We start from the raw sequence: 23,324 nt of genomic DNA, 5'->3' as shown, positions 1-23,324 counted from the left end.
GATCGCACGGTCATCAACTCGCCAAGATTTAAATATAAAGCATCCCAGAGATAAGCCGAGTAATACATGTACAAACATAAAACAGGAATATGTGGACGTACATATTTATTTAGAAACTCATAAATATATGCATGCTTATGTTACCCTATTTTCTGTAGTGCAATTTAGGGCTTATAGTAAGTCATTGAGAAGTTATGTATTGCTGTACGAGTTGCAGAAGACCACACTTGTCGGATGGCCCCATGGCCTAGAGAGCATAAGGCCTTCCCTTTCCTCTCTAAACGTAGGCAAGTGTGTGTCTGATGCAGCAACCATTTTGTTTTACATCTTTGCTAAAAGCATGTTAAATTATGTATAAAAAGTGTGTAGAGTTTAGGGTTTTATTTCTCTGTAGGTGTGATCAACTGCGGAGATATGCATAGGATGAACTGCTAAAGAAATTGTTCTAGCAATGAGATGTTAAAAAAAATGTATAAGTTTAACACATACAGAGTGACTGGCGGCAGCAGGTTTTATGAGCTAACTGGGATAGCATTTATCTGCAATAAGCAGAAATGAAGGCCAAATAGGCGACCACGTCGGAGTCTTACATGGGAACAAAAAGATAACGCAGAATTATGTCATTATTATATCTAAGGCATAGATGGCCACTGAAGACTTAGTACGTGTTAATATTAATTGGATGTATAAATAAAAGTAAGGTATAAATATGAGCAGAGAAAGAGGGAGGGGGGAGCAGACGGAGAACAGAGGAGAAGACGAAGAAGGAGGGTCGGGGGTGCCGTTACGTACGTATGAAGTATTGGCTGACTGCTATCCTGCTATTCTGTACTGTATAAGAACTGGTTAATAAATAAATAAAAATAAATTAGGTGTCACAAATTTATTTTAGAAGTATTCCCTACTGCTGTTAGTATAACCTATCTTATTTTGTTGTAAGTCTGCATTGTCAAAAATATATATGTATGAGTAATCTGTCTTTGTAAAATAAATGACAATGCTTTTACTTAATCTGTATTTGTGTGGAATTATTTCAATAATCTTCATTACAAGTAGGGTTTATAAGTTATCCAGAACTAGCAGCGTTATCACTTACACAGTATAACAATGTTGTTCTAATTTGTAATATGGTGAACGAAAGAACCAAATAGATGAACATACAGTCAGGTGCATAAATATTGGGACATTGACAGAATTTTCATATTTTTGCCTCTTTGCTATCTCTCTGATGGGTTTGTTTTGATTTTTCAGCCTAATGATGGCTTGCTTCACTGATAGTGACAGCTCTTTGGATCTCATATTGAGAGTCGACAGCAACTGATTCCAAATGCAAATGTCACACCTAGAATCAACTCCAGACCTTTTACCTGCTTAATTGATAATGAAATAACGAGGGAATAGCCCACACCTGTCCATGAAATAGCTTTTGAGTTGATAGTCCCATTACTTTTGGCCCCTTAAAAAGTGGGAGGCACTTATAGAAACCTTTGTAATTCCTACAGCGTTCACGTGATTTGGATGTAATTACCCTGAAATTAAATCTTAAAGTCTGCAGTTAAAGCACATCTTGTTTGTTTCATTTCAAAGCCATTGTGGTGGTAAATAGAGGCCAAAATATGAAAATTCTGTCAATGTCCCAATATTTATGCACCTGACTGTATATAATAAAAATTAGAGAGATTATTTGGGCCCCTGATCAATAGCAAAAAAAAAACCCAACTTAATTAAATGCTTATTTTCTTTTTAGTTTCAAGAGAATAATAATAATAATAATAATAATAAAAAAAAAAAAACATTTGTAGCTCTGGCATCTCCATGGCCTAAAAAACAAATGTCATTTCATTTATTTCAAAATTTCTAGGGACTATCCCAGCTTTTGAAGATTTCTCTCTTTATATTTTTTTTTTGTTTAAATATGGGTCATTCCATGTCAAGTAGACCAGGGGTCCCCACCTCACCAAATCCAAAAGTCATAACATTTTACATGAAGGACAGCATAGATGTCAGACTAACTTTGGGAAAATTTTAGTTCACACTATGCAATAGTAGCAAAATACCCACCCCCACTTTAAGGGCCATAGTTTTGCTACTATTGTACATTGTGAAATACAATTTAGTGGGTATGATCTTCAAAATTGGTCCAATTGACATGGAAAGGACCCATACCGCTATTTTATAAGAAGAACACAGTACTACGCTTATTCTGTACATAAGATGCCGTTCTCAATATCTACTATTATTTTCTCATTAGGTATTTATTCAGTATCTTATAATTAAAAGTTGTCAACTATGCTGTACCAATGTGTGCAACACTTTCTTTATCAGGTGAAAGAAAAGCCTTTCTTTTTTATATACGATAGCTTATAACCATTAAGAAAAATCTAAAGCATTAAAGCTGCTAATCGGGTAGTTTATATACACACCCAACTACAGAAACACAGAGGCCACATTATAAAACGTGAACTACTAGTCAGCCTTTTCAAAAGACAATGCCCCAAATGGCGAGAATAGACTACATGTCACCCTCATTATCGCATAAAAAGTTTGAATATGCCATAAACTCTAAAGCTACCTGTGTAGGTGCTAATTACGTAGTCCAGAGGTTCCCAAACTCCGCCATTACAGTCCAGGTTTTAAGGATAGCCGTGCTTGGAGTTTGGATTCCTCTGACAAAGTTAATAATGAGAATGATAACTGTGAGCACAGAAGTAAAAAAATATGGGGGGGGGGGGGTACAGAAAAGTATAAAGTGAACAGAAGTGCATTAATAATTTTGAAATCTGGCAAAATTTAAAAATGTAAATAAAGAGCAGGACTCTGGCAACCAAGCAAATCTAATAATTATAGTCATAATAGAAAATGCAGGAAGCAGCGGAGAACACACTTAGCTACGAAGGATTAACAATTTGTTGATTTTACACTTCTATTTTGTGTTTGTTAGTCAAGTGCTTTTAAAGTATGCTTTTTGAGACTTATGAGCAAAAAACACAGCAGGCTTTTTCCCTACCATCTTTTTACATTGTCTACATATAAATACATTTTTGAACTTGATGAAAGCATGCAAGAGAAAATTAGAAAGGTCTGCCAAAAAGGAAATGACAAGCATACATTAAATAAGTGGATGATACAAGTGCGGCTATCTATTGGAATAAAATAAAATCATTACTCATTTTCCTTCCGTCATAAATGCCCCCTACAATGTCTTTTATTAGATGTATTGATTAATAAAGAGACATCAGATGTCCTAATTTAGGTGGTAAGTCTAAAAAGATTTCTTTTAATTATATATATATATATATATATATATATATATATATATATATATATATATATACACACATACATTCACACACACACACGTGCATACTTGGATCATGAATGTATATGAAACAAGAAATATGTGGAAACAAAAAACAAACACCTCCTGAAATCTTTACAAAGCCCAGAAGTCATTAACTTGTGGGTCAAATCGTAAAGGTCGCCTGTAATTAAAGAGGTAATTAAAGCCAAGATAGCATTTGACAGAAGGAATTAAGGCCTGACAAAGCGGTTATGCAGCATTTACCTCATCATAATGCTTAAACCCAGACCTGTGTCTGTATCCAAGATAAAAATTCTGTGTGCATATAAAAATTCCAGCTGTAGCTTTGTTCCCCTTTCATTTGCCATTTTAAATGCATTTTTCTATACTCAACATTTGATATTGTGTTCCAATATGCAAATGACACAATGTAAATAGAGGCTCACAGCATGGAAAGGTCTTTTTTTCCAACTACATATTAAAATAATTATTGTAGACTGGGAACAATGTTTTCTGGTTCACAATAATTGGACAGGTTATGTTCTGTTTACTCTGTGACCAAAGTGACTGGGACCACTAATGCAGCCAACGGACCTACACAATGAAAGATGAAACAAAGTTTTGTTGAAATTTTATTCTGTTAATAAGCTGCAATTATTTTCACCTGTTCTGCTGACCATTCCTAAAAAACTCATAAAATCAAATTGAACTATTTCTAACGAGAATATATTTTACTTTTCTGTTTGCTAGTCTGTGTAATGAGAGGAATAGGGGTTCTTGGCAGATCACACACACAGGACGAAAAAGGAAGAGGTACACTTCACTCTTTGTTGCATCATATTTTTCTCATTAAGCAGTGTATGTAGGAAAAAGATTATACAACAAGTTTAAAATCTGATGTCAGCCAAATACATTGTGATATCCCAGACAATTAGTTTGCATTTGTAACATCTATGGCCCCCGAAACCATCAGGAAGCCTGCTAATAACCTAATAAAAAAACGAATCGATCATTATTGAGTTTATTGGTAAATGTGGTGGGAAGATTCAGCTCTGGTCTATCCATTAAATGAGGGGTAGCCAACCCTGGACCTCAAGGGCTACCAACAGTGCATATTTTCCAGGTCTCCTCACGGAATCACAAGTTAAATAATTAGCTCCACCTGTGGATTTTTTCAAATCCGTTATAGAGTAATAAGTGCACCAGCTAGGTGGCCTGGAAAAAGGTGCCCATCCAATAGAAGATTAAATTGAGTGATTGAACGATAACTATATCGTTATCGTTCATAAATAGTTTGCAAATTGTTAAGGAAAATGTCTAAAACGACCAATGATGCTCGCTCCCGCTGGTCGTTTTAGACATCTAACATCGTCAGGTTCAGCATGTTTGCAGAATGATGTGCCTACACTGAACGACTGAACGTTCAGTGTAGGCACATCATAGACTGACAAACGACTGCACGATTACAATGTCGTAATCGTGCAGTCGTTTTTATGTCTTTTAGTGGATGGGTAGCATTAGTAGCTCTCGAGGACAGAGGTTGGCTGGCTACCCCTGCATTAAATCATTCTCCAATGTCATAAACCGGCAACAACAGTCATGTTGGAGGCCAAGTTGCTGTATCTAAACATACGTGTTGCCATTTGGGATACAACTTGCTAGCGACATGATTTACCTGCGATTAGTTTCTGCGAGAATTTATTAGATCTTGCAAATTGCTGAGATGTATTTTTTAATCTAGTAAAACAATATATACATAAAGCAAAAATAACAATAAACAGCTAATCACAGATCCCATGACATGAGTCAGAATGAACTGAATTTGTATTTTAACACCATTGTCTTAAAGGGAGGCTGGCGTCTGAGTTTATAAACTAAAAAGTGAATGTATTATTATGCACTACAAATCTAAGTCGGTGCATCTATATTAATAATTAGAGGCAGGAAAGTGTACACACACACACACCATCTAATTTCTGCGTTTGATGAACCATTTGATTAGTCAATGCTGCAAAATTTCAATTAGTGATGACCACTGTGTTTTTTAAACTTTACAAAATATATTTTTTATTGTACTGCATATGCTAACGTTAATAAAGTACATTGCTGTATCTCTCTGTATTTCTTTGGTACTTCCCATACACGTATTAATAGCTCTGTTTGGAAACCAGGAAGCTAAAGGAAATATTTAGTGTTAGCTTATACAAAACAAAACATTAAATCAATCTTAAAGGTAAAAAAATATGTAAAATAACAAATGTACAGAAATATAATATCCAAATATATTTCCAGTTAGGTAAATTTTGGTTGTACTTACAGCCGACCAGGACAGCCACTGCCATGGTGGTCAATGTATTTGGTGCATCAGCCAGATTCAGCACATTCCCAGATATCTCATTCAGGCTATCAACTGTATATTTAAACATGAAGGGCACCAATATATTCATACCCTGTAGACAAAAAAAAAAACATTAGTGGTTAAAGATGGCAGTAAGAGAGTACCTGTCTCTATGCCCAGTTAAGCAGTGCTGTTACAAATCATTGAATCCAATAACCATACCACAACCACTTTCCCCTGTAGTGGTGGGCCAGCAATTTTGTGAGTACAGTCTGCCCTATTCACTTGCGTTTGATATGCACTGAGTAACATGCGCTTACAGTAAACACATGCATTTCATATACTGTGTCAATTACTTTTCCTTCACGATAATGGATCATCATCTTATATTGGCTAAACTGCTAACAAATACTAAAAGATTGTTTTTGTTTTAATAATAAGATATGAAGGTTAAAAGCAAAGTGTACCATTACAAGTCCCAAAATGAATATATTCTGTCAAAGTAAAAGTTATCAAATACTTATTTGGGAATGTTGGTGAGTGTTTATTTAATGGCATACGTGCCTACTCTCATGGGACTGCAGGGAGCCTCCCAAAAATCGGGTGCTGCTTCCGGCCCCTCGCAAGAGTAGGCAAGTCTCCTGTAATGGCTGTCGGCCCCCCCGTAAGAGTGGGCGGTCCGGGGTTGTGATGACACTGTTCGCGCCGAATCGCGCCAGTGTAGCCTCGCCCCCTGCTTTATAATGCCGGTAATATTAGTATTATAAAGCGGGAGGCAGGGCAGCGATGAAGTGATAGACCCCACACCACTCGCTGCACCAACCTGTCAGTCCCCTCCCGGTGGAGGCTGCCAGAATGTCGGTATGTTTAATGGTAACATAGTATTTAGATACAAATGATGAAGAGTAGGTAAAGGCAACCTGTAGCATTCCAGCTGCTGTGGAACGACACATCCCAGTATGCCCTGACACAGTTTTGCTATTAGTGCATGCTAAAACTGTGGCAGCACAGTTGCCTATCCCTGTTGTAGAGCATGGTCTTTCAATACACAGCCCAACTAAACAGGTCTATGAATGATATGATCTTCCCGTGAGAATTGGCATTGTCCTGCAGGCCCACACATTTGATCAATGTATTCGGTCTTCTAATCGATTACCCTGCCTTGCAGGGTCATGGTTACATGATGCCAAAGGTTTCTTTATTAGAAGCACCAGTGATGTATATCTGGACTTAATGACCATGTATCCGTCCATTGTCGGCACATTCAAGCTTATAATGAACAATGACAATATTGTGAGTAAAAAAAAAAAACAATGTAGTTTGAGAACAATTATTAGTTTAAATTACTAACTGGATTACATTTGCCTTTCCCTGTACTACTGTTAACAAATGTATTTTCTCTTCATACTGCCAAAGTCACCTGCTGTATATGAAAAGAGAACGCACGTTAGCAATAAAGATGTAAAGATGTATGGAGGAGAGGTGTTAAGTTGATGTAAAATTAATTATTGGGGATGATATCCTCCTGGAGCCTTTTAATCAGCAGTCTTCTTTCCATAAATAAATATTTATTTATGTACACATGTATCCAATGGGTCATTCCATGTGATTCACGTTACATTTCATGTTTAAATGCACCACACACAAAAGTGAAGTTGAACTTCAACATTTTAAAAATATGGCAATATCATTTGGGGTTGGTAGTCATAATTAGAAGCAGAATAAATGTACACTCTTAGTAGTTACATTTTGTTTATATGCGTGACTCATGTTACAACAGAATGGACATAGGAACTGAGGGGACTTCTATATTTATTTAAACCTGCTCTACTAATTATTTTTAAAATATGATTGTTTTACAGTACACTTATAAAGACCCTAAACTTATGATTGACACGCAAACAAAAAACTGAATGTTAACCAAACTATATTTTAAATCCATTTTGACATCTGACTCATGTTACATTTCTGTCCCCAGTCAAAGGGCTCTGATACAAATTACGCAAATCTGTAGAATCCATGTAAATTAATTAATGTAGGCCTGTTTATCTTCTGTGAAGATGTATAAAATATTTCATCTTGGGATGATGGCCATATACGGTTGCTGTTAGCTTGCTCCATTGAGCTCACTGAGTTTTCACCATCTCTGATGTCCTTGATCACACCTGGGTAACTATTTAATTTATATTCAACACAGAAACAGTCACCATTGTTAATTACATCATCTGAAGTCACTGTGACAGTTACATTAATATACTACAATCTTTTAACAGTATTACTATACTAAAATGTTAGTGGTTATGTGACATCTAATTTTCATGTATTGTGTCCTAGATTTCATGAAATGATCCAAATACTTACCTGCTCTCATTGCAGTAGAGTCTGTCCCAATATAAACAAAGGATGTCACTCTACCACGCAGAACAAGCAGCAACATACCCTGGCTGGAGCATGAATCTATAGTCAACAACGCTACCCTCACTGCACAGTACAGGAGCACAGCACACGTGCATTAGTGAAAACCAGTGTTTGCAAAATGTATCACTGCAACTATATGTACTGCATTGGGATAGCATTTGCTAGTGTATAAATACACACACATAGATAGATAGATCTATCTATCTGTCTTGCGAGGAGCACCTGGTCGTGGCTGGTTTATTGTGAAATGATGATGTTCTTTCCACTTCCAGATTATGGCCCCAACAGTGCTCACTGGAACATCCAGAAATTTAGAAATCCTTCTGTAACCAATGCCATCAGTATGTTTTGCAACAATAAGGTTGCAAAGGTCTTGAGAGCGCTCTTTGCTTTTACCCATCACGAGATGTTTCTAGTGTGACACCTTTGTAATTAGACACCTTTTTATAGGCCATCAGTTGGGACTGAACCAGCTTATATTAATTTGCACTGACAAGGGGCAGAATTGCTGTCTAATTACTGATAGATTTCAGCCGGTGTCTTGGGTTTCCATACCTTTTTGCACCTCCCTTTCTTCATGTGTTCAATACTTTTTCCCTGTGTCATTTCACATAACTTAATTTATGGACATCTATGGTTTGATTTCTTTGCATGTGTGGATTGCATGGGTTGTTGCTGACATTTGTTGAAATTTTATTACAATAGCCCCATTACAAATATATTACCTGAGAAAAATGTTTTCAATACTTTACCCCATTGTAATGTTTACCAAAATGCCCCAATGCATGTTCTGGCACAGTAACATTTACATGAAAGACTATGGATGTGTAATTGAGTGGCAGTCATTCTTCACATTGTAGCGTTCCCGCTAAGCAGCCTGCCCTTCAGAAGGAGGGCAGAAAGCGCCCTGACCCCACAGCCTGCAGGTGCCGTCTTAACCTGTGGGTCGCAGTGTCCCACGGGTGGGGAAATGTGCGGTGACCCGGTCACCGCCAAAGAATAGATGCCGGGTGCATGTGGGCGCTCCCTGTCGGCAGCGCTTGGGGGCTGCCCGACGTGTCCTTAAGTGCCGGGCACGCCCCCAAGAGTGACGAAAAGGGGACGCGTCTTATAGACACGCCCCCTTTTCAATGGCCACGCCTCCTTTTTGGAAGTGCCCTCTCTAGCTCCAACGCCATGCCTGCCGCCAGAGCTAGAATGAACACTAACATTTTATATACATACACACAATTTATTTACAGTAAGTTATATAGTGCTAGTATTACCACATTGTTGCTTTACAACAGGGAACAAACCGTAATAAAACATGACTGGGTAATAACAGTCAAAGAGGTAAGAGGGCCTTGCTCGCAAGCTTACAATCTATATGGAATAGGCATTGATACACAAGAATAGGTGCTACCTATTACATAATGGTCCAGCCAGATTGCAGAGGTTCTTGTATGATCCAGTCACATAGAAATGTTGGCCTGTGGTTAGCAGAATGTTTTTAGTGAAGAAAGAGACTGTATAGAGGATGTAATTGGGTAGGACAGCTTGCGGAGGTTATGTGGGTGGTTCTGGAATTTGATAAGTTGCCTGAAGAGGGATGTTTTCAGGGAACCTTTGAAGGTTTGTAGACTAGAGGAAAGTGTTATTGTGAGTGCGAGGGCATTCCACAGAGTGGGTGCAACCTGAAAAAAGTCCTGTAACCATGAATTGGAGCAGGTAATGCGTGTGGATGAGAGACCCAGATCTTCTGCAGAGCGGAGGGTTGGGTTGGGTGATATGTGAAGAGGTGTATGTTGGTGTAACTTGATTAGACTAATGTGTAAGTAAACGTATTTTATATTAAATTCAGTAGAATACAGGTAACCAATGGAGGGACTAAGGGCCTGATTCAGCAAGGATTGCAATTGCTACTGTGTACGCAGATCGAGCAGCTGTTAGCCACTGGCATGCGCGGCGATCACACTGCGATTAGAGATGCAATGAGGAGTCCATCGCAGAGCGAGTCACATGCAGTCAGCGTTTGGGGGTGGTGACAGGAGTGGTTGGAGAAACACAGGCGTGCCTGTCCGTTTTAATGCCGTTTCCTGGGCGTGTGTAAATTAGCCACTGCAATGGCATACGCAGCCTGAGTACTCACTGTGTAAGACGAGACTTGCAGTTTCTGCATAGGGTCAGATCTGCTGTAGTTGTGTGTGACGGACCGATGTGCTTTGATAGTACCGATGGTTACGCAGAAGTGCGAGGCTGGACGGATGTGAGAATGCAGCAGTGGGCGTCTTTATGCTGGCTGAGCTGTGGCAAACATTAGCAAATTTTTGCAGCTTCATTGCACGCGATTACACAGCTGCTATCGCGATTGCAATCCGTGCTAAATCCGCCCTTAGAGCGGAGCAGCAGATAAACGTTAAGCAAGGAGAATCAGCCTTGCAGCTGCATTCAAAATGGTTTGTAGAGGTGAAAGTCTATTTTGTACAGTCACTGTACAGTGATGAACATTGGCCACTGTACAGGTACGGTCATAAAGAGGACACTGTACTGGGAGTCGGGTCTGCTTACACCTCAGTGGGTCATTCCCAAATAAGTCCAGGGAGCGTTTACATCAACTACATGGGGAGCAGGTGAAAATCTGATTGATAGTAAAGGTGAAGTTATTGAGGGAAGAGACACGATCAGTGGTGTAAGGAGGCGGAATTTCCTGCAGATGGTAGCACAGATGGTGCCTTGTACCCACCAGTCTCTGAGCTATCTTTCTCTTAGCATCTGACCGCTGTTGGAGGAACCAGTTGGTGCTGAAATATAAAATCCTGTTCTCTATTGTGGGTCATACGACTGAAGATTAAGATAAGAATCTTTTTTTTTTATATTTTTAAGGGTTGGTTACAGGATCCCGGCTGTCGGGATGACAGCGGTCAGAATACAGAGAGCAGCATCCCGACAGTCAGAATCCTGACAAAATTAGTTAAGTATCCTAACCCTCCCCCTAACCCACCTTTCCGCAGCTTAACCCTTAATACTTACCCCGTCGGGATATCAGTGGTCAGGATTCTGCCGCCGGTATTCTGACCGCCAGAATGCCGACTACATCCCATTTTAATTATCCGTAAGCCTGATTTTATATATTTATATATATATATATATATATATATATATATACACATACATATACACAAATACATATATGTATTTTATATATAAAAATATCAAGTTACTTAAGGAAAATGAAACCTTCTTTAGCAAGTAGTATCAATTGTGCCCCTTAAACACATTCTGTGGATAACAGTATTTCGACAGGAATATTCCTAAGTATCCAGCACACATTTTAATAAGATCTAAAGCCGACATGCAGGATTTCAGCACAGCAGAATCCCTGAGGGTAGAACATGAATATATATAAGGCCAAGTATTATTCCATTTCATTCATAATCAAGTGAGGATTTATTGTCATCAGCAAAATTTACCTTGATTTGAAATTCATTAATATCGCAAGGAGTGGATTACGCTGAAAGAGGCAGATGTGTGTGAGCAAAACTGTATGGTTTACGTTTTAAATTAAATGGTTTGTGGATGGAGGCCTAATGCAATGCGAACTACTGCTTAAGGCAAAACAATAAAAAATGCACACATGCATTACAATTTATACTAATATGCGAGTTATAAGAGAGACAGATAATGTCAGAGATATGAATAATGCCAACTGTATTGAGATAAGCTTAGATTAGCAAGGCATACTTATTTATTCTAATATATACTCCATCCTGACAGCACTTCTGTTAGCACAGGAGTAGTAATGAGAGATGGCAGGGCGGGGTTATAGTCCTAGCGTATGCAATCGGGAAGCCGCCTGCCTAAATACCGGCAGCCGGCTTCCCGAATGTCATATCCCGGCAAGGGTGAAATGCCGGGCGTCTAGATGTAGACGCCCGGCATTTCCCCGATGCCGGGAGACTGGTGCCCGGCGTCCCAACCCTAGTGATGCCGGGCGCCGCGAGCGGACAGCTGCGGGGGGGGGGGGGGGTTAGGTTTAGGGCTCCCGGGGGGGACTTAGGTTTAGGCACCCCCCCGGGGGACTTAGGTTTAGGCAGCGGGGAAGGGGATGGTTAGGGTTAGGCACCCCTAAGGAGGGTAAGGGGGGTTAGGTTAGACAATACTTACCTATCCACGATCGGGATTTCCAGCGCTGTTGGGCTTCCGCTGCCGGGATCTCTGCTGATGTCGGGCTGCCGCTGCCGGGCATGCGGCCGGCGGTATTTCATACCAATTCCTAGTCCTAGGACACCTACTAGTACTAGGGTTACATGAGTGATTTCATTTAAACAGTTCTTACACACTGGTGTTTGCAATGCATTGTCATGTATGGTAAGGTGCAAGTAAAAACATATTCTTATAAATCACATTGCTTTTAAGGATGAGTTAAAAATTTATTTAATCTGTATTTAATTTGTCAAAAACACGTTTTTATTTTATTTAATACAAAAAAAGTTAATGCTATTTAGAGGCATCTCATGGCACGTACAGTATGTCCTCACTGAGATGAATCTAAGTTTTCAACAGTGATGAGTGACAGATGCGGAAACAGAAAAACGAGTTTTCATAAAAGAAAGACTTTATTTATAACGTCAGCGGTATTTGTAGGGCTGCTGCTTCCTGGTGGGTTGTAGGTGAAAATTTAAAATGGATACTATTCAATTATCAATATTCAGGCACTTAGACAATTTAAAATTATTTCTAAAAGTATGTATGTATCTCCACATAAATGTATACAATGAGTGTAACTGCAGCTCCTACTGAGTAATCCGGTTCAACAAGGAGCGCATATATATGTTGTATTCAGTATTTTCATTTCTATATATACACATATACACTCAATTTGTTACTATAAAAGTGCACTTAATATTAGTATAAAACACAAAAAACAACAATGAAAAAACACTAAAAAAAATTCAGATAAAAATCCATTATTATGCAGCTGATCTAATTATTGCAACATCTCCGTCACTTTAGCCTTTTGTCTCCATAATACTTATTGCCAGGTTAGTTCTTTTGTCTCCAGTTTTGCTTTTACATGTGAAGCCCACAATCTCAGTTTTAAGCTCAGCCGGTTTATGCGGTATATGTTAATTTCAGTCCAAGAGCAATGTCTTTTGAAATCTGCTCTTACCGCTCCCGATGCTCAGGCTTTTATCTCTGGGTGTCATTATATTGTGCGGTGTTATAGATGTGGAAAGAACCTTTGCATGACATGTGACTTTGTGAAACATAGAAGGATTTTAGTTCGGCATCATTCAAAACTTCGTATCAGATAAAACAATTTATTAATTGTCAAACAACCTATGTAGTGTACCTCATAACTTGCAAATGTGGTTCTCAGTATGTGGGACGGACCGTGAGGACATTGAACACTAGGTTCCTAGAGCATAGACGCAATGTTGTCAGAGGAAACCATAAACAGTGTCGCCAGACATGTTCTAGACAAACATGAAGGGGATGTGAAAGTACTCAGTATTCAGGGGATTGAATCTGTGAAATGTACAGAGAGAGGGGGAGATAGGCTTAATCTCCTGTGCAAAAAAGAAACCTATTGGATCCACTCCCTGGGAACACTTGCTCCGCAAGGACTAATTGAACAGATAGAGCTTAATAACATCTGAATGATATTGTAGCCATCTAAGTTTTTTCTTGATTTCACCTTATTAGGGGTATTCAATATGGAGCGAAAACTTCGTTTTTGCAATGTTTTCGCACCAATGACGTCATTTTCGGAGGTTTTGGTTTTACACCGTATTCAATTTCAAAGACTTTTCGCAGGTTCGAAAAGTCTTTGAAAAAAAATGGGGATAACTTTTCACCACTGAATAGGTGGCGAAAAAAAGTGCAGAATTGGGGTTTAGGGGTGCAGGCTTAAAAAAAATAGCCTGCACCCCTGGGAATGACATTTTAAAAATAACTGTCAAAAAAAGTTTAAAAAAAAAAATAGGGACACCCCAAAAAATTAATAAAAAAATTGGGGTGAAAAAAAAAAATTGGGAAAAAAGTGTTTAAAAATAGGGAAATGGGTTCAGGGCTATTCTGCAAGTATGTGGCAGGTGTTTTCTAGAATAGGCTATTAGCGGCAGGTGCATAGTTGCAGAATTTTTAAAAACTTACTTTAGGGACATAAAAATATGCTAGTACCCATTTTCATGTACCCCAAATTTGATGGTACCACTTAAAAAAACAAAAACAAAAAAACCTAAGTGCTCTTCTGCAACACTTCTTCAATGTCGGGAAAAAACACCTGCTGCGGCTATTTAAATCCCCGACTTTCATTTGCAAGTTAAAACGGGGGTACCCATAGTGATCCCCCATGTTTTTACAACTTTAGGGGGGTCCTACAATTTATTCCAGGAAAATTTCATTTTTTTACGCAGATCCCACTTTGCAGCTTCACGTTTTCGTAGGTTTTATATTGAATACGTGGATAAAGCGGCCGCGCGCCCGATACTTTATCCCAGGAAAATCTCCAATGTGGAGCGAAAAGTCCAGCACGGACTTTTCGCTCCCATATTGAATACCCCTCTATATGTATCAATTTGGCATGCTACTTTGTATCTTCTGGGTATGCTTCTATGCAATAGTGGGATGCCTTAATACTGAAATATAGGTAAAAAACATTTTCTAAATAAAGAAAAAAAAAATTCCTATATATCTACATTTTTCATAATAATAATAAATATTATAAAATATTAATTATAATAACAAAATCCTTCCCAATGGGGATTAGAACCCATGAAGTTTTGCTAACAGATCTGCGGCATTAGCTGGATGAGCTATCTGAGCTGATGTTAATTGAAGTGATATTTATAAATATATTTACAGTATTGACTCAAACATACTAATAACATTGCATCAAATTTCTCGATGCCTTTTCATTGATTTATGTATTGTATGTAGAAATAAATTACTTTTGAACTGTTTTAAGTAATCTGATGACATATATATATATATACATACACACACACACACACATATATACAGTCAGGTGCATAAATATTGGGACATTGACAGAATTTTCATATTTTGGCCTCTATTCACCACCACAATGGCTTTGAAATGAAACAATCAAGATGTGCTTTACCTGCAGACTTTCAGATTTAATTTGAGGGTAATTACATCCAAAACAGGTGAACGGTGTAGGAATTACAACGGTTTCTATATGTGCCTCCCACTTTTTAAGGGGCCAAAAGTAATGGGACTATCAACTCAAAAGCTATTTCATGGACAAATGTGGGCTATTCCCTCGTTATTTCATTATCAATTAAGCAGGTAAAAGTCTGGAGTTGATTCTAGGTGTGACATTTGCATTTGGAATCAGTTGCTGTCGACTCTCAATATGAGATCCAAAGAGCTGTCACGATCAGTGAAGCAAGCCATCAGAAAGATAGCAAAAACATTAGGTGTGGCCAAATCAACTGTTTGGAACATTCTTAAAAAGAAAGAACGCACCGGAGAGCTCAGCAACACCAAAAGACCCGGAAGACCATGGAAAACAACTGTGGTGGATGACAGAAGAATTATTTCTCTGGTGAAGAAAAGCCCCTTCACAACAGTTGGCCAAATCAAGAACACTCTCCAGGAGGTAGTTGTATATGTGTCAAAGTCAACAATCAAGAGAAGACTTCACAAGAGTGAATATAGAGGGTTCACTACAAGATGTAAACCCTCAAAAACAGGAAGACCAGATTAGAGTTTGCCAAACAACATCTAAAAAAGCCATTACAGTTCTGGAACAACCTTCTATGGACAGATCAGACAAAGATCAACTTGTACCAGAGTGATGGGAAGAGAAGAGTATGGACAAGGAAACTAACTGCTCATGATCCAAAACATACCACCTCATCAGTGAAGCATGGTAGTGGTAGTGTCATGGCGTGGGCATGTATGGCTGCCAATGGAACTGGTTCTCTTGTATTTATTGATGATGTGACTGCTGACAAAAGCAGCAGAATGAATTCTGAAGTGTGTCGGGCAATATTATATGCTCATATTCAGTCAAATGCTTCAGAACTCATTGGACGGCGCTTCACAGTGCAGATGGACGATGACCCGAAGCATACTGCAAAAGCAACCAAAGAGTTTTTTCAGGCTAAAAAGTGTAATGTTATGCAATGGCCAAGTCAATCCCCTGACCTGAATCCGATTGAGCATGCATTTCACTTGATGAAGACAAAACTGAAGGGAAAATGCCCCAAGAACAAACAGGAACTGAAGACATTTGCAGTAGAGGCCTGGCAGAGCATCACCAGGGATGAAACACAGCGTCTGGTGAAGTCTATGCGTTCCAGACTTCAGGCTGTAATTGCCTACAAAGGATTTGCAACAAAGTATTAAAAAGTGAAAGTTAGATTTAGGATTGTTTAGTTTGTCCCATTACTTTTGGCCCCTTAAAAAGTGGGCAGCACATATAGAAACCGTTGTAATTCCTACACCGTTCACCTGATTTGGATGTAATTACCCTCAAATTAAATCTGAAAGTCTGCAGTTAAAGCACATCTTGTTTGTTTCATTTCAAAGCCATTGTGGTGGTGAATAGAAAACAAAATGTGAAAATTCTGTCAATGTCCCAATATTTATGCACCTGACTGTATATATTGTCAGAAGAGAAGCAAATGTGCTAGAGACAAACAAAACCTGTTTCCGTTTAATTACTTACTGATGTACAGGTGGATAATTTACTCCAGACCTGTGATTGGATGAAAGACATTTAAATAGAGAGCACGGACACAATGGAAACGATGCTTCTTTTTTCCTTGTGAGGAAACCGCCACCCTACACGGCAGAGAAACACGTAAAGGACCAGGGACTATTCCACCAATGTGCAGCTGCTCCATATTATATTTACACCTGCCGCTTGTCCACCAGCCGGAGAACTCCAGTACCCTGCATGCTGCTATACCAGCCAGAGGTCCGTATAAATGGATATAATTCCTCTCTCAGTGGAGTGATGGCGCCGTGTGTTATCGGTACCTGACACCCAGAGTTAAAAGCCTGAGCACTGGGAGCGGTAAGAGCAGATTTCAAAAGACATTGCTCTTGGACTGAAATTAACATATACCGCATAAACCGGCTGAGCTTAAAACTGAGATTGTGGGCTTCACATGTAAAAGCAAAACTGGAGACAAAAGAACTAACCTGGCAATAAGTATTGTGGAGACAAAAGGCTAAAGTGACGGAGATGTTGCAATAATTAGATCAGCTGCATAATAATTTATCTGAAAAGGTGGATTTTTATCTGAATTTTTTAAGTGTTTTTTCATTGTTGTTTTTTATGTTTTGTACTAATATTAAGTGCACTTTTATAGTAACAAATTGAGTGTATATGTGTATATATAGAAATAAAAATACTGAATACAACATATATATGCTCTCCTTGTTGATATAATCAGCTGGTGAAATTAAAAATTTCACCTGCAGAAAGTGTCAAGCACGCCGGGCTATACACTAACTGCAAGTGCCATTTTACATTTTTACCTGCAACCCGCCAGGAAGCAGCATCTTGCAAAAACAGCTGACTTCGTCAATAAATCCCTTTATAATTACTGGATTGATGCAATAATTTTAATTTTCACATGCATTTACAGAAAATGTTATTTAACTGCTTGAGAAACGCACGTAGCTAATACAGTACCTATCCTCCTGTACAGATATACATATTACTTTTTTGTGATACCTTATCAAGAGATGTACAGCATATCACAAGCTACACAATAGAGTTCAACAGAATACGCTTGTGACATCGTATCACTTGTATCATTTCTCACCGCTCTAACCGAATTACAGTATATGTGTAGAAAATTATATATATTAGAATAATCTATTATAATAATTATATAAAAATGTACAGTTGTGACAAATGTTAAACTCATTCGGCCTGAGTCATAGTATTAACAGAGGAAAAGGAGGGTTTACCCGCACAGATAATGTTATACACGTATCTACTTTGAGTCCTTCCTTATCCTAAAAGTATCATATTGTATAGTGAGTATAATATTTTACAAAATTAACTTTTGTTATAGAAGGAGGTGCACCCAGGAATATGTATCACAAGCTAGCTATATCAAGAAAAGAGATATAAAGATAATTCCTTTATGGGGCACTCACGGACTCAAAAGTTATATCAATCTATATAAATAGCATTAGTTGAATTGTGGAATTATCATATAATTATTAAAACATAACTTTTATTTGTATTATTAATAAATAAATAAAAAATAAAAAATAGTAGTTCGCGAAATATTGTATACACAAGCAAAATGAATAAAATTGTGTTGTAACCAAATTGTATTGTGTATTTATTACTTATTGTATTACCTCTAAATGGTCGTATATCTAGGTGTCTGTGACTAATGGGGACATAACCATTATTCACTACTATTCATGACAAATAAGATAATGTCTCATGGGTCCATGAATATCATATATCTTCATAATCATGGTTGTCGTGAATCCCTCAACATTTAAATAATCATGTATATGGTAATTGTAGACTGCCACTATTTAAACATCCATAGGTTTACTCCTAATATTCCGGAGTAAAATCACCTCATACACAGGTGTCTAGATTTAGAAAAAATTAGAAAAAAACACCCGCTGGTACAATTGTAATCCATCAAATGGCATAATTAAATCAAAATTTTTTTATATATATGATAAGGGAAGATGTATTAATCTTCCTTCAAGTGCGTTCTAAAGATGCGGATTATAATGGATATTGTGGTGTATAAAAAAGCAATATCTTAAAGATCCTGTGATGATTCACGAGTTTGTATGATCGTGACAAAATTCAAATATCATACTGCACTATATTAGGTGTATTTAGTCCTATGGGCCAAGAGTGGTTCTTCATAGAACATATAAATACATTTATCAGACTAATATTTTTATCTGTAATAATCTTCGAGCAAGTCCTATTATAATTGGTGGGTTTGTATTACAATAGCAGAGTTCTGCGTATTTTGCAACAGGTCAAATACAATGTTGCATTATATGTATACTCCGTCCTCTGTTCCCAATCCTATTATCCCCCTGTCTAACAGACACCCTTCATACTCAGTGTCTTTACTCCATTGTGGTTGCACAAGCACAAGCATTAACATTTATCACATGAACACATGTAAAACTAATACACGCGGGACTGCGTGCACTGCGTGTCTCCTGACGCGCGTTTCGCTACAACTGCTTATTCATAGGATCCTATCATCAGAGGATCATCATAGAATCATCACAGGATCTTTAAGATATTGATTTTTTATACACCACAATATCCAAAGCAGAAGGCCGGCCCTGATTCAGAGCGAGCGCTCTGTCAGAGCATCTGGCTCTGATTCAGGCCCTCTGTGTGCACTTTGAAGCCCTGGGAATACTTAGCCTTCATACGATTACACAGTTGCTGTCCAGTTACACTCAGTGGCGTAACTAGGGTATTTGGAGCCCAGGGCAAGATGAAAAAAAGAGCCCCCCCCATGTGCACACGCCCAAGACACGCGCGACAAAAAATGGGCGTGGATACATGCCACAAGGAGCGTGGCCACTGAAAAATGGGGCGTGTAAACATGACACATCCCTTTCTCGGCACATTCCTTTCCATTCCATATGCACCTTAATGCAGTGCCCCCAGTGGTGGTCCCCTTTATGCAGGCCCGCAGTAGTGCCCCTTATACAGTACCCCCAATATGCAAATGCCCCCAGTAGTGGTCCCCCTTATGCTGGCCCCAAGTAGTGCCCCTTATACAGTACCCCAGTATTGGTCCCCCTTATGCAGGACCGCAGTAGTGCCTCCCCAGAAGTGGTCCCCCTTATGCAGGCCCCCATTAGTGCCCATTACACAGTGCCCCCCAGTAGTGGTCCCCCTTATGCAGGCCCCCATTAGTGCATCCCCAGTAGTGGTCCCCCTTATGCAGGCCTGCATTAGTGCCCAGTGCCCCCAGTAGTGATCCCCCTTATGCAGGCCCCCATTAGTGCCCCTTAAACAGTGCCCCCCAGTAGTGGTCTCCCTTATGCAGGCCCCCAGTAGTGATCACACAGACATACACACACAAAACAGCTCCGTCGTGCGCATGCGCGAGACCCGAATAACGATGGCCAAGCCGTCGTTATGGGTCTAGCACCAAAGGGGGCGTGCTGGTGACTGACAGCACGCCCCCTTTGGGGGAACGCCTACCGTCTGGGGCCCGCCCCACTGACATCACTAGTTATGTCAGTGGGAGTGCTTTTGGCTCTGATATAGCCAAAAGCACTCCAGGGCTTGCGGCAGCGAGACCCTACCGCAAGGGTCTCGTCGCAAGCCCGATGGTCGCGATGGTCTTGACCATCGCGACCCTCATTTTGGCCGCTCGCTATAGCTGTGGGTGGTTGCCCACAGCTATGCAAGCGGCCAGGAGGCCGCTCAAAAAAGTAAGAGGGCCGGCCCTGATTCAGAGCAAGCGCTCTGTCAGAGCGTCTGGCTCAATCAGGGCCTCACTGCGGTCTGCACTACACTGGCTAATTAGGACGGACCTGTACCGTGGTCCGCCGGTGTCAGTCTCCCCCCCCGCGCGCCGCCGGTCCCACGGCAAGAGCCCCGGCGGCCCTGCCCTAGTTACGCCACTGGTTACACTCACTGTGTCCCAAGTGGAGATACACACATATTGCCCGCAGATGCTCAAAGTTACATTTAACTAGCTACAGAGCATGCACAGTACGAAAACTAGCAAAATCCTTCTGCAAAACAGACTTGTGCGCAACTCAGGCCCATAACCTTGAATGACAGTTGGCTTGTAACCTACATCTCATGCATTTAATCACTTATTAAAACCCAGTGGGGTTTGATTCCAGCCTGGTTCTGCACATGCCCTGAAAATAAGTCACACACATATGCAGAAGTACACAGGCCCGACATCTTTGCCTGCTTACAACTGCAGAGGAAAACAGCAAAGGGGTCACCAAACGTAGACAGAGTATAGTAAGAGCATGCTAACGTAGTTGTGAAAAGTTGCATAAATAAGCAAGTTTTTTTTTTCTTTCGTACAAAAGGACAGTTATACCTGCTGTTTTTGAGAGTTTTCTTTTTGTTAACATAATAGAGAATTTGTCTTTCATGATTAAAACATAGGTTTAAGAAATGTGGTGTAAATGTATCTGATGAATGCATCATTTTCAACACAGGAAAGGTTCTTTATTGTGAGGGGTAAAGATTTAGAATTATTTTATCACATTAGCTGGTGATGGCAAAATCACTAACAAAATGTAAAAATGGACTGGATGCTTCTCTTGTAAGAAATAGTATTTGTAGCTATAATTAGTGGAGGACATAACCAGCTATGATGATCCAGGAAGTTTAATCAATCGACATTTTGGGGGTCAATAAGAAATGTTAATTCACTCTGTGGGGCTAAATTGTCTATTGTAATACACTGGGGGAGGGGGGGGGGGGGGGGAGTTGTTTCAATGTTTAAGAATGTTTGTAAGAACTTTTTATCCAGACCTCTTCATTTCAAATGACTGATTATGAGGTGGCCAAACACCACAGGCCTTAGCGGTTTTCAAGTTTTGTAAAAACTTGCTGTAAAACGATTATAGATAACCTCAACAAATGTATGTAATCATGCTGGAAATAAAATAAGATTTAGATGACATCTAAGTGGCATAATTAAAAAAAAAAAAAAAACATTTTGTTTGGTTGTGACCTGGAAACAATAGGCCACACCTTCCTAGATTACAGTAAATAATTATATAATCATCTGCTATACCACATGCTGAAAGCAGATGTGTAAGGGGCAATTCAATTATCCTTGATGTGAGGTGACTGCGCCCATCACGCATAATAATGGGAGAGAGACATCACTCATTTTATTGCACACCCTTTGGAGTTGCATGGTAAAATGAGCCATACCGTGTTTGCAATGTACTACAGTTACCAGCGTTCCCAAGCTGCTCCAAAGGCACATCGCCATCAACTGCACTGCCCCCAAAGATTGGACAAGAAAACATGTTCCGATAGATGTGACTTCATAAACCTATCCCTTTCCTCAATTTTGTGTCTTGGTTCACAAATACTGTACTAGGATTAGTGTTTTAGCTGCGGCTAAGTAGTAAAGTCCTTGGTGCACTAATCGGGGGTATTTGGCACTATTACAGGACAGGGCTATGTGGACACATTTGTATATCAGCTTAACCTTGACAGCTCTTCACCTGCACACAGCCTTTGTCAAACACGCTCCTATGCAATACTTTCATTTGTGAATAGTATTTGGGGTTATGCAAAGATTAGCTATGTACTGCACAACTGGATTTCGAGATACTGCATGTCAATGTAGATCTTGCTTCATTTAGAAGTGTTTGCAAAATTAGTTGTCCTAAATCTTACAGCATGTATACATAATCTTGAGTGCAAGATTGTGTATGACACACTGTGTAATTCAATTGACCTATGCCATCATATATTTATGTGCACGAGTATTATCACTGATGTGTGTTAAGCTAGGTACACACTAGTAGATATATCATTAGAACGATATATTGGCAGAGCATCGGCAGGTTTGTACACCCAATGTGTCTGTGAACGTTATCCAAACACATATCAGGTCAGTCCTGCAGCACAGCTGCATGTGTGAATGGGCGGCTCACCGACTGCCTGTACACTGGCTGCAGGTTCCGCCGATACTGCAAATTAAAATACCCGCCCAGTTGTAATGTCTAGCCTGACATATCGAGTTGCCGATTGGTAAGTGTCTACAGATTAACAAATCAACGAATCGGCCGGCGTGATGGCTGGTTGGCCGCTAAGTCGGATAAGCGTGTACCCAGCTTTAGTTATAGAACATTTCAACTAGATTGTAATCTCTCCCATGAGCAGGACCCTCCTATTCCTTTGTTTTCATATCTGTATATGGTTGGTCTAGCTTTTATAATAATAGGGTAGATTTCTGAGGAATTGTCACAGATTGCGGATTTCCTTTGCACACATCCAATGCTAAGGAGCTATATACTGTGGAAATATGAAGTGAGACATCAATATGACACAGGTAAGGTAAGAAATACATAATTAAATAGAATCTATGCAACTTTTCTAACAACTTAAAATTTCAATGCATGATTGTAACTAAAACATATTATTGTCCGTTATAAAGAAATTTTAACGGTCTATTTTTAAAATGGTAAAAAACTGGCAATGCATCCTGCTAGCTATTATCGGTAGATACACATACACACGATTTACGATTCATAATTTATTAAACGTAAAACAAATGCCTTCACCATAAT

General features: G+C 39.3%; 1 protein-coding gene across 2 annotated transcripts in view; it reads right to left on the bottom strand.

Moving 5' to 3' along the window:
* ABCB7 (ATP binding cassette subfamily B member 7) overlaps window positions 1-23,324 on the bottom strand; it is a 153,591-nt gene that overhangs the window by 47,142 nt on the left and 83,125 nt on the right. For both annotated transcript variants that reach the window (XM_088445562.1, XM_088445563.1), the window contains one exon: window positions 5,619-5,751. In XM_088445562.1, coding sequence (XP_088301688.1) covers window positions 5,619-5,751 — 133 coding nt within the window. The remainder of the gene's footprint in view (window positions 1-5,618; window positions 5,752-23,324) is intronic.

Source organism: Taudactylus pleione, unplaced genomic scaffold (genome assembly GCF_031769625.1).
Source record: "Taudactylus pleione unplaced genomic scaffold, aTauple2 ptg000381l, whole genome shotgun sequence".
NCBI classification, from domain to species: Eukaryota; Metazoa; Chordata; class Amphibia; order Anura; family Myobatrachidae; genus Taudactylus; species Taudactylus pleione.
This window is presented reverse-complemented; position numbering and strand designations above follow the sequence as displayed.